Source organism: Eulemur rufifrons, chromosome 7, assembly GCF_041146395.1.
Source record: "Eulemur rufifrons isolate Redbay chromosome 7, OSU_ERuf_1, whole genome shotgun sequence".
NCBI lineage: Eukaryota > Metazoa > Chordata > Mammalia > Primates > Lemuridae > Eulemur > Eulemur rufifrons.
The window spans coordinates 240,975,274-240,988,203 of NC_090989.1; the positions used below are offsets into that span (position 1 = coordinate 240,975,274).

Consider the following 12,930-nt stretch of genomic DNA (forward strand, 5'->3'; position numbering starts at 1 on the left):
AAGGGATGGGTGTATACCTACTTGATGAGTGCGATGCGCACTGCCTGGGGAATGGACATGCTTGAAGTTCTGACTGGGGGAGATGGGGTGGGGGGAGGGGATGGGTGCATACCTACATGATGAGTGCGATGTACACTGTCTACGGAATGGACACAATTGAAGCTCAGACTTGGGGGGATGGGGAGGCATGGGCAATATATATAACCTGAACTTTTGTACCCCCATAATGAGCTGAAAAAAAAAAAAGAAAGAAAAGAAAGCCATACTTTATAAATCAAATATGAATGGTAGGGAACAAGAGGCAAAAGGAGAATAAACAGAATTACCTAAAGAGGAAGACTATCTGTGATAACTTCACGTGGAAAGAGCATTCAATAGTGCTCTATGAATGCCAGTTAGTCTTTTCACGAATTAGCAAACATTCTAAAAAAGATGCCTTTCAAAATTTTGATCAGTATAAGAAACACACACACCCTCTGAAATGAAATTTTCATAAGCTCTTACCCATACTATTTACAATATATTCTGATTTTTTTAAATGCTAGTGATAGTGTGCTAAATTGATTTCAAGGCTCACCAGTGAATCACAAGTCACCACATGAAAACCTCTATTCTAGAAGAATTGTAACATGTCAGAATATAGAAATACAAAGTTGCTAACTTTGAGGATTTTGATAGACTAATCACACCACAACAGAACATTTCAGGGTGATCTGAAACAAAAATCAAACATACAAAAACAGTTCTAAGTAACATCTGCATTAAGAATGTCTCAAGTTAAGAGGAGAGGTAAGAAGCAATGAAGGGAAAATAAATACATGAGATATTGGAACAAACCCATTCAATTCTTATCTCCATTTCACAAGCTGTGACCGTAGAGCCTTTACCAAATATTGCAACAAATGACCCAATCTCCAGTATTTTATACGCTACTCTGCTCCTAACCTAATCTTCTATTAAAATTTCAAGATTAGCTATAGCGGAAGAGGGTGGTCTCTGGACCACTGGGGATCGGTATTGGTGCCATGTGCTGACCCCAGCTGGCTTTCTACCCAGAAGAATACAAACCCAGGACAGGGAATCTGCTACTAAGGCCCCGAACCCTTTTCCAGCATTTAAACTACAGACATCTGTGGGTGACCCAAGGAACAGAAAGAAAAGTATTCTAAATTGGCCAGCAATCTTTAGCCAGACATCTTCCTTGACCATTGTCTAGAAATATTGACCAGCCAGTGGGAATGACTGTCACCAATAAGTAACTAAGGGCTAAAGTCAGGGAAAAAAAAAAGTAAAGAGAAGATAACTTCATAGTAAATAATGTTTATTCTTCAGAAATAGAATCAAGTACCTTTTGAATTACTAACAATCCCTGTCACTAGAAGTGTAAGATTTCTTACATTGGTAAGAGGTTAGAATACATGTCTTGAGATCCCTTCCAACCCTGAAAGTCTGTAATTATAAGTTTAAATACAACATCAAATAACATCTTTTGGGGGTATTAGATGGTCAGATGCTCCTTTAGGCATCCACAAAGGATAATCCCTACCCATCAGCAAAAACTTGTAGTGAAGATCACATACCCCACCCCATTCCAAATCAGTGACTACAACAAAGAAAAATAATTAAATATTTCTTTTTCAAAATACTGCTACCTGGCTTTACAGGTACACACAAGTGTCAAACTTTATCAAATTATATATTTTAAATATGTGCAGTACACTGTTACATCAATTTTGCATCAATAAAGCTGTTTAAAAAATACCATCACCAGCCTTCCAACTATGTAAACAAATTACTTCATTCCGATGATCAAAACACTAACACTATAGCCTAAATATTTTCTAAGTTTCTCTCTTAAATTTATTTTCCCTTGTATTCAAGTTTTATTGTATTCTTCTCATTTTCCTAAATCATCATTTTTGCTTCTAAATGAGCATAGTAACTAAGCTTTAATGAGCACCTAAATTTTCTGCTGCTACTCGAATGACCTAATTATTATACTGTGGAATCTATCTTTCCTTTAACAACTTAAATAACAGCCTAAAAATCTACAGATTTCTTAATGATTTCATTTCCTTCTTCCCATTACTTAAGGAAATGCATTTCTAGGCCACACCTTACTTCCACACTACCACTTTATGGTTTAGCATTCATTCTCTTCCCTCGTTCTTTATTACGAAGCTGTCTGAAAACTAGTAAGGGACAGGAGGAAAGCCAGTAAGACTACTCACATCAGATTTAGAGGACATATTCTCCTCCACATCTGAATCATTGGGATCCACAATATCATCAAACGGTGGTAAAGTTGATTTCTTCTTCTCTGACGTCTCACTTTCAATTTTGACCTTTCCCATCTTGACATGGGATTTATCTTTTATCTGTTTTTTGTCAGCAGAACAAGTGAGTATCAGTGGTGGTGCGCTAGAAAAACTTTTAAATAAAGCCTCTGAGCTACTCTTTTTTCGTTTTTTGGCTGAGAGTTCTTCAGAATCTGAAATGGGTGGCCTTTTGCTAGGAGCCTTCTTATCTTGTTGTCCACTGGTGATGGTGAGTAAGTTACTGTCTGGTTTTGGCTCTTTTGACATGGGTTTAGGTTCCTTGAAGGCCATCTTAGGAACTATTTTCTCTTCTTTCAGTGGTTTATTTTCTTTGGGTTTCTTAGAGGATTCTTTGGAAGATTTGTTGTGATCCCTGGAAGGTTCTTTGAAGGCACTTTTATGTTCTCTGGAGTCTTTAGAAGGTTTTTCCTTGTGCTCCTTCATTAATTTGTGAGGCTTTGAAAAACTGGTACTACTACTGCTGCTGCTGCTGCTGCTGCTACTGCTGCTGCTACTGCTGCTGCTGCTGCTGCTGCTACTGCTGCTGCTGCTGCTGCTGCTACTGCTGCTGCTGCTGCTGCTACTGCTGCTGCTGGTATGAATGCTCCTATTAGGGTCCTGCAACAAGGGGAGAGGAAAATGAAACTCTCAAGACTAAATAGCAACAAAGCGTCAAAAGCCAATTTCCTTGAGTTACATCTACATAAAATGATCCTTCTTTGGTTGCTCTCAAACTATCTCTAAAACATCAAAAATATTTTAATATAAACCAACAACCACAATTTAACCGGTGGGAATAGTCTATGTGAGAAATAGAGTGAGAAAGATTTACTATCAAAGAATTTAATGAGGCAAGCTGTTTTCTTAATTGTTCAAAACGTGGAGTTTTAAAACATTTCAATTCGACAAATGTTAACTAAATACCTGTCCTAGAAGAGACAAAGATGGATAACACATGCCCCCCGCTAATAACTATGACATATCTATGATTGATAGTGTGTTAAGAGTCACCTATAAAGCGCTAAGACAACCAAAAGAAGGGGACGATTTAATTCTATTGGGGGCACGGAGAGAAGACTCACAATTCATAAAAATTTCTAAAGAACTAACACCTGAATTAAGTTCTAGAGGATAAGCAGGTAATTACTAGAAAGAGAAGAATTAAAAGGTACTTAGAGATCAAGGACCAGAATAAACAAAAACAACAGAGAGCAAAGCACAGACTGTATTTGGGGAACAATACCCAGCTACAGTATAAGATTAAGGAGGAAGCAGAAAACGGACCAGCTTCACATAGTGAGGCCAGGTCATATTAAATTTTAAATGGCTCTGCAATATAAAGAATCACAAGACCCCCAAAAAGAAATAAAATAATTGTCAATTTGAGATAAAAAGGAATTACTTTTATGCTGTCCAAAATTTCATGAGTTAAGGCATATGTCTCCCACCCACTAGGCGAGAAAAAAAAAGGAATCTAAGAGAACAAAGATTTCACCTAACCATCAAATGAATTAGAAAGTCTTTAGCAACTACTGTAGTGTAATCATGAGAAATGCCTACTTCATTTTAAATTCTATCAATTTTTCACTCATATAAACACATCAGAATACATAACCTATATGAAATCTTTCTGTTTAGGAACAAAATCTAAGGCCATACTTACCGTATTTGTGAACCTCTACCATTAATAGTAAGAATAAGAAACAGAAGTAGATCCTGGACATGCAAAAATCCACACCAATACTAAAAGAAGACTCTTTCTTGCTTACTTCCAACTCCTAATGGAACCAAAGACAAATAAATGCCCAAATTTTCAACTAGAATTTACATCTTCAGGCTTGCTTATTATCTATCACCTCTAACTCAACCACTTAAGCCCAATGATATGTACATTCCTTAAACATCTAGCATGATACAGGAAAGACAGTAGGCAGGGGCTATGGTTTTCACTAAAATGAACAATCTACTGACTGGATCTACGCAAAAAACACACAAAAAAATGTATATATGTATATGAATAAGCATCAGAAAGTAATACCCAAAATGAAAAATTATTGTTCTATATTAGTGGGAACATGTATTTTTGTTTCTTACAAGTTTTTTTGTCTTATTTGCTCAACGACAAAATGACACAGACCAAATTATACCATTTATTTTCTCAAGTGAGCAGTTGGTTTTCAAATTTTAAAATGGATAAAGTTACTAAGCAAAGACATGCTTTTATGCATCAAACTAGATGATTCCTTACAAAACATAATCTGAGATTTAAAAGCAGAATGCTGAAGACAGGATTCACATTATTGAAACTTTACTATTTTATAAATTCTATTATAAGACATTTCCTGGCATGTTAAGCAATACTATGAACAATTAAAATAAAGTATAATGGACAAACTGAATTAAGGAAGAACATTTTGAAATCTAGTATCTCTGAGGTTTTTTTTAATTGGTCTGTTGACTTGTTGAATTTTGGCAATTTGCAGTCAGTATTCCAATTATGGCTTTAGAATACCCAAGCATTGCTGTTTAACATTCAACACATTTTTACAAATGTAACGTTTAAAAACACAATTTTTAACCTACCAAGAAATTTCTAATGTTAAGCATTAAAATAACTGTAACATTCTAGCACAGGGCAGGGGGGGGACAAAAAAAATTCTGTGGGGTTCTTCCATGGTTTATTTTTAAAATCCTTTTGTAGAACAAACTGGAATTCTTAATATAAGGTACACAGTAGTATCTAACACAGCTTCTTGTGTCAGAGAAAGTTTAAGTTCTTCTCTTAATTACATGCATATAATATTAGGTACAAACCCCCAGAAATATAACTTTTTACTGCCCACATTGGTCTTGGTCTTTAATGTCTATTGTTACATTTTCACCCCCTTAATGAATCTTGCCAGTGACCCGACCATTCTTGTTCCCCTCCTTTTTCATAATTACCACCTCAAACATCTTTTTTTAAGCTAAGAAAACCCAAAATTAAGAGAACAAATATATTTCTAACAACATCCTAGACCAATAAAATTTAGAAAATAAAAAGAAGAAAGAATGGTTTCTATCACATAGGGCAGCATTTTCTTTGACCTGGGCCTGTGATACATGGCAAAGTCCAAGTATTTATCACTCATCTCCATGCTCATACATGTAATCAATGTAAAATAGTGGCTTACATACACGATCAGGCATTAAATTGTTTCTGACACAGAATAAAAGCTTTCACTGACTGTCAGCCTATCTATCCCATATATATGTGTGTGTGTGTGTGTGTGTGTGTATGTGTGTGTATATATATGTATATGTAAACACATATACATATATATATGAGAAATCTAGCCAATGGCTTTTTAAAATTTTTACTAAACCATTAACCTCAGCATTAAGTGCTACTGAGCAGCACAGACTAATTACCATTCAATGTGAAGTTTACACATGTATAATTCAAATTCTCTTTGGCAGAGGCTGATTAGGACAAACTGAATATCCAGCAATCCAGTCACAGAGAGCATGTGTGCATAATTCAAATCTCAAATATTTAAGGCCAATGACTATTTAAACATAAATATACATATATTTGCACTAACTTTACAACCTGTGAATATAGGGTACAGTATTTTCTTTCTTCCATTCAGATTCTACTGAATGCTTCCTTGTTTTAATTTTCTCAAACAGAATAGATCTCTTTAATGTGTAATCTCTCATAATACTACTTGTCAGCAACTCTAGTAGATGACTTAAGAAAAGAAGAGGTTGTAACAAGTGGACAGAATAAAGTTCTCGGATTATATGTGGCTTTCAATTTCCATGTTATCTCCACATCTACTTTCCAGTACCACTGATAACTCAAAGCTGATTCTTGGCTCCTATTTCTTCCCTTTAGCTAGCCCTCTTATTTTTGGTGGCTGTTCTACTTTAACTGGTTTCTGCATTGTACAAGATTTTCAGATCAGGCCGGGCGCGGTGGCTCACGCCTGTAATCCTAGCACTCTGGGAGGCCGAGGTGGGCGGATCGTTTGAGCTCAGGAGTTCGAGACCAGCCTGAGCAAGAGCGAGACCCCATCTCTACTAAAAAATAGAAAGAAATTATATGGACAGCTAAAAATATATATAGAAAAAATTAGCCGGGCATGGTGGTGCATGCCTGTAGTCCCAGCTACTCAGGAGGCTGAGACAGGAGGATCGCTTGAGCCCAGGAGTTTGAGGTTGCTGTGAGCTAGGCTAACGCCACGGCACTCACTCTAGCCTGGGCAACAGAGTGAGACTCTGTCTCAAAAAAAAAAAAAAAAAAAAAGATTTTCAGATCAATCACTTTTTGTTCCATAAAATTTGCATGTGGACAAATAAACTTTCCCAGATGAGTTTTATTTGTCAAAACCAACAAACATTCCTAGAAGAATTTATTTGTCCAAATTGCATTTTATAAGGACACTTCCTAAAAATTGTAGGCATTGTGTGGTCCAAGAGGTTATGCATATGAAGGGGTAGGGAAAACCATGATAGTCGAAGTTGGCTTCCAAAACAGACTCTTCTGTAATGTCATCAAACACATGATGAATACCACAAAGGGATGACATACCATCTGAGGCTACACATAAAGTATAAAAATTCAGGATTCGGGGTTGAGGGCAGTGAGCAAGCCTGAATTTGATTTACTTCCCCAACTTCAATCCCAGATCCACCCCATTTACCTCTCTTGAACCAGTCAGCTCCAGGGCCAGCAGGCAGTGGGCCTGAAGAATGTGGCCGTGGGCTTATAGATATCTTGAGAGAGAGCTGGTGGAGGACTTGCTCTGCTCTCAGCTCCAAGTAGATCCAAAAGATGTTTTTTTGATTTCTGTTGTTTTTAAGAAACGGTGTCTCACTATGCTGCCCAGCCTAGAGTGCAGTGGCACAGGTACATTAATAGCAGCTCACTGCAGCCTTAAACACCTGGGCTCAAGCCATCTTCCTGCCTCACCCTCACAAATAAGTGGGACTACAGGTGCACTCTACCTTGCTCCAGCTTCCAGAAGAGTTTTGCATGTAAATAACGGCACTGCAAGTGTGGTGAACCTTCCTGGCCCCAAAGGCACCCATTTAATAGGAGGGGAGAGTTCACCCTGCTCCTAGGGCTGCGGAATGCAAGGAGACCAGACAGAAGGTATAGTCCTCCCGGTATATAGACAAGTAACAGATAACATGCCTATTGCTACGGGGCAGGTTAAGATGACTGTACCTTTCAACACTTATGAGATTACAAGAGCCTAAGGTCCCCTAACAGCTCAACCTGAACCCCACTATAAGGTAGGAGGCAATGAGAGGGAGTAGATCTAACAGATCTTCTGGAGGAGAAAGATGAAATACTGAGGTCAAAAGCAGTATGACTACTTACAGAGAATCAAGTGGAGCACAAGACGTAATTTCTAGAAAAAAAATTTTAATTAAAATTTAAAAATTAGGCCGGGCGCGGTGGCTCACGCCTGTAATCCTAGCACTCTGGGAGGCTGAGGTGGGCGGATCGTTTGAGCTCAGGAGTTCGAGACCAGCCTGAGCAAGAGCGAGACCCCATCTCTACTAAAAATGGAAAGAAATTATATGGACAGCTAAAAATATATATAGAAAAAATTAGCCGGGCATGGTGGTGCATGCCTGTAGTCCCAACTACTCGGGAGGCTGAGACAGGAGGATCCCTTGAGCTCAGGAGTTTGAGGTTGCTGTGAGCTAGGCTGACGCCATGGCACTCACTCTAGCCTGGGCAACAGAGTGAGACTCTGTCTCAAAAAAAAAAAAAAAAAAAAAAAAAAAAAAAAAAAGTTTAAAAATTAAAATTTTTAAGCTGAATAAGTTAGCAGATAAAGGAGAGGATAGACTCAACTGGCAGTATGAAAGATCAACTGAAAGAAATTTCAAAGCATAAAGTAAAAAGAGATGAAAATCATAATGGAAAAAAAGAAGAGACTCGAACAGATCAAGGCAACCTAGTATATTAGCCGTTCGAAGAGTTTAAGAAGAGTCGACAGGAGGAGGAAACAAAAGAAATAGAGCAGCAATAACTAAAGTAATATGGAAGAAAATTGTCATGAACTAAAGAAAGGACTGAATTACAACTTCACAGGTTCTCCAAGATCCAGGAAAGACTAACGATAAATGACATACATCAAGGAATATCACACTAAAGTTCCTATACTTTAAAAAGAAAAAGAAAAACTGACACATTACCAGAAAGAATAATTACTTAAAACTGAAAAAGAATCAAATTAACATTGTACTTCTTATTAATAATATTGGAATTTAGAAGAAAGAACAATCATATTGAGACGGCTGGGGAAAAAAGTACAACACAAACATCCTCCACACAGTCAGTGTGCAAGAAGTATGTGCCAAAATCTAAGGACTCAAGGAGGACATCAGCCACCACCACATCAAAGGAAAGGACTTCGGAAGAAATTCTATCAAACCATAACCAAATCAGAAAAAAGACCTTTTATAAAGTGTGAGAAGATCGTGAGAGGGAGAAACAGGCACAATGTACCTTGCACTTTATGCAAAATTAAATCTAAATGAATAATAAATGACACGGATATGTAACATAAGTGATCCATGTAAATTCCTGACACAGAAAAGTCTAACAATCTGGACCTAAAAAACTACATTATCTCCACAGAAATTTAGGAACAGAAGAGGAAGATTAGAGTGTCAAGGTGAAGGAAAATGATGGTGTCTTTTTTCATGTTACAGTAGAAGAAAAATTCAATTATGAGCAATTGAAAGGGAAGGCAGCCAATAAAATAGAAAAGTGCAGCACTCTCACATAAACAATGAGAAAACGGGGAAAAAAATCAACTCGAAATATTAGCAAAATTAAGAAAAATGAAAAAAGTCACAAATATAAATAATGAACAAGGTAAAAAGAAAGCAACAAGATCAAGTATCACTCAGAATAAAAATGAAAGAACTGAATTTCCCCACTGGAAGGTAAACTGTCAGACTGGGCTAAAAAGACAAAGGTCAGATATATATTTTCAAAAATCAATGGAAAAATCTGCCAAACTACATAATTTAAAATGACAAAAATGTATAGTGCTCAAATCAAACAAATGACCACCTCCAAAAATGGTGGTAAGAGAGGTTACTGTATAAGAAAACCAGAGGAGAATCCTATAAAGTCCTCTATAGGAAGTAATCAGGAAGAGATGGAATGTGAGGATTTAGCACAAATACACAGCAGCAATAAAGAAGAAAAAAAAAAAAACAATTTTAAAAGCTACAAAAATAAATGGCTGTGCAAGAAAGAAAATCTAACAAAAAGAAACAACTTAGCCGTGAATAAACATTTTACCTAGTCATAACAGTAAACAATGTTTACTGATTTTCAACTTTTAGAAATTAACCTACTCAGTTCCACCACTTACTTAAGTAACTTAAATTTCCTTATCAGTAAAATAGGGACCCTAATGTTACCTATACCATTAAGGTCAGCTTGATGACTTAAAGAACTTAATATATGTAAAGTACCTGTGTGTATATGTATTATGAGTAATATATAAGTAATGTGCCTATCACATAATAGGTGTTTTTGATTCCTACCACCACCACTACTACTGTAGGCAAGCATAGAAGACTTAACATTTTTATTACATAATACAATGTTATCAACCTTGACAATGTAAAGTATTTGAATGACAGATGTGAAAGGTAGAAACAGGAGCAGAGAAAGGAAAGAAGCTTTAGTATACCCCGAGAATCAAGAGACATTATCCATGGTTGGTGAAACAAGCCATATTGCTCTCCATTCAATATCTAGAAAGTATAAAAAACATATAGAAAGTATAAAGGTATCCAAAGAAGAATTTAAAATGGTGTTACATTGGGGAGAAAAGGAGATGGAACAAATGGATTAGATTCTTATGTAGAAACAGCATAAACATATAGTTTGGAAACTTTTGGAAGTAACCCTAGAGTTTAAAAACAGAAACAGTTAAAGTGGTTCCTTCCAGTGAGTGGGAAGGAGATTGAGGGAGATTAGAATACAGGACTTTTGCTTTTTGTTAAACATCTTCCTTTGCTATTTAATTATTTTAAAACATGTACATGCATTATTTTGATGTAAAATAAATTTCTTCAACCTCACACATGTACTTTTAAATCACTTTCTTTTCTCTTCCCATTTGCACATCAGAGATTTTGTGAAATAAATTTTGCATTAGAAAAACACTATTCAATTATGTGAATGGTGCCTTCACGTGTTTTAAAAACATTTCAATTTTCCTTCTGATGTTGTCTGAATGTTATCTTACTGTATTTGAGCAAATTGCAACCAAGCACCAAAGCTACAGTTGTAGCATGATACTTAGATTGCATTTTAAGTTTCACATATTTTACCTACATCATTAAATGAAAATAAAGATGATTTTCATCTAAATCATTAGATGAAAATAAAACCTATAAATTATATTCACAATGAAGAAATGGAAACAAATGAAAAAAATTTATTTCAACTCTGAAGTGAACAGAAGTAGTAAAATTTTCATTTCCCTAGTCTTCTGTTCATAACTATTAAAAGTAAATCCAATATTTCTTAAATATTAAAAATATGCTGTATCTGCATTTAAACATAAAGTTTAAATGTGAAGTATGAATTGTAAAAATATTCATTTTATGAAGTAATATTACAAATAGACAAATTTTAATGGTTTTCTTTCTCACATGACTAGTTTCGGCTATGTTGTATGTACTATAAAGTACTTTTGTTTCAGAATCCAATCTCATTTAAAATTCTCTTATTTATATACTATTCCATGACTTGCTATGGCTTAAGTTCTAAATTATAATTAAGTACTATTAACAGTAAGTTATATTTAGAACACTGCAGTTTCAAGCAAACTTATGTTTACTTTTGTGGTTTGAAACTATTAATAGAAACTCAAAGTAATAATGGTATCACTTCTCTTTCTAGGTTTATGTATATTTAGCCTTGTATAATTTCTGTTTACTTAAACAAGCTCAAAAATATATTGGCCAGATCATTCCAGCCTTATTTAGTCTGAACTGGATTTCTGATAATGAGGCTTGAGAAGCAATTGTTACTTACAGAGAATAGTCCATCTTCAATATATGCTACTAATCACAATAGAGTGACTGGACACATAACATGAAAAACAGTACCTGACACATAAAAATTCAATAAATGTCCTGCATAAATTAAAAGCCCAAAGAGAGACACATATGAATAACTGGAAAATATGATCAGGTCTGTACTATCTTGTTACCTTTTCTCAATAGTTATTCAACACATATTTACTGAGTCTCTAGCATCTGCAAAGGACTATGCTGAAACTGTTAGACATAGTATGGTTTCAGGGAAAATAACCCTTCTAATTTGGGTAATATGGTGGACTCTTTGGGAGCTCTTATTATAATACAACTGGATATTAGGATTAATTATGACAAAATTCTTCATTGCTGGCCTTAATTAAAAGGCCAAGAGTATATGAAAGAGAAATAGAGAAAAGAAAACAGAGAAGGAAGGAGTTAAAATGTGAACTACAATCAAGCATGAAAGATGCCATTACCCAAAGGGCGCTTACATGCCCATGTTCTCCTGGGTCTATAAAGACCAAACCTGGGGCCTATGGCATATTTGGAAACCTAAACCTCAGAGTCTCACAGAAACCCAGAAGAAGCCTTTACATTTCTGCTGTTGGGGGAAAAAACATTCTTAATTCAGGATTCCGGATTCCCAAAGTTCACCTAAATCAAATATGAACTCACAATTTTAAAATATCCCTGAACAGAAACAAGCCACCGTGATCTGAGGTAAAAGGGCCTTAGGGATCTCAGACATGGAAATCATCAGATACAGAATATAAAATATATATGAAGTGTAAAAAGGAAAAACATTGGAATTCAAAAAGTGACCAAGCAATAAGAAATGAATAACAATCACCAGGCCACTGAAAAGAAACAAAGACGACTTTATGACCAAAAAAAAACCCAACTGCTGGAATCAATATCTCAATGGATTAAACAGAAGCTTGAACATAGCTGAAAAGAATTAGTGAACTGGAAGAGAGATAGGAATAAACTGCCAGAATACACACAAAGACACAAGAAAATGGGAAATATAAAAGCTATTAAGAGACATGGAGAACAGAATAAAAATAACAAATATCTAATCAGAGACCCAGAAAGAACAAAAAACACAGGGACACAATGGCTAAGAATTTTTCAAACATGTTAAAAGTCATGAATTCACAGAAAGGTAAGTATAATATAAAAATAATGCTATATGCATAAATTAAAAAGAATTTACTCCTAGCAAGATATTAAAAATGAAGAACACTGAAGAAAAAAGGATTGTAAAAGCAGTAAGAAAAACAAGAGATCACCCATTAAAAAAAGAACAAGTAAACTAGTGGTATGCTAGAGCCAGCTAACAGAGGCCTCACCAGAACCAACTGTTAAATTTTCAGGAATTTTGTCAGCCAGTTTTTAAATAATAAATGCACTGTGTAAATAAAAATGTATTATATAAATTAAACAAGGCCCAGACCATTATTTTAAATAATATAAAATTAAAAGCAGAGGTTACAGATAATCAAAACTCATGACTTTCTAATTATTTTACTACATG

General features: G+C 35.4%; 1 protein-coding gene across 2 annotated transcripts in view; it reads right to left on the reverse strand.

The window, feature by feature from the left end:
• The window catches only part of MLLT3 (MLLT3 super elongation complex subunit), a 249,900-nt gene that overhangs the window by 67,239 nt on the left and 169,731 nt on the right, over window positions 1–12,930 (reverse strand). For both annotated transcript variants that reach the window (XM_069474240.1, XM_069474242.1), the window contains exon 5: window positions 2,232–2,936. In XM_069474240.1, the coding sequence (XP_069330341.1) occupies window positions 2,232–2,936 (705 nt within the window). The remainder of the gene's footprint in view (window positions 1–2,231; window positions 2,937–12,930) is intronic.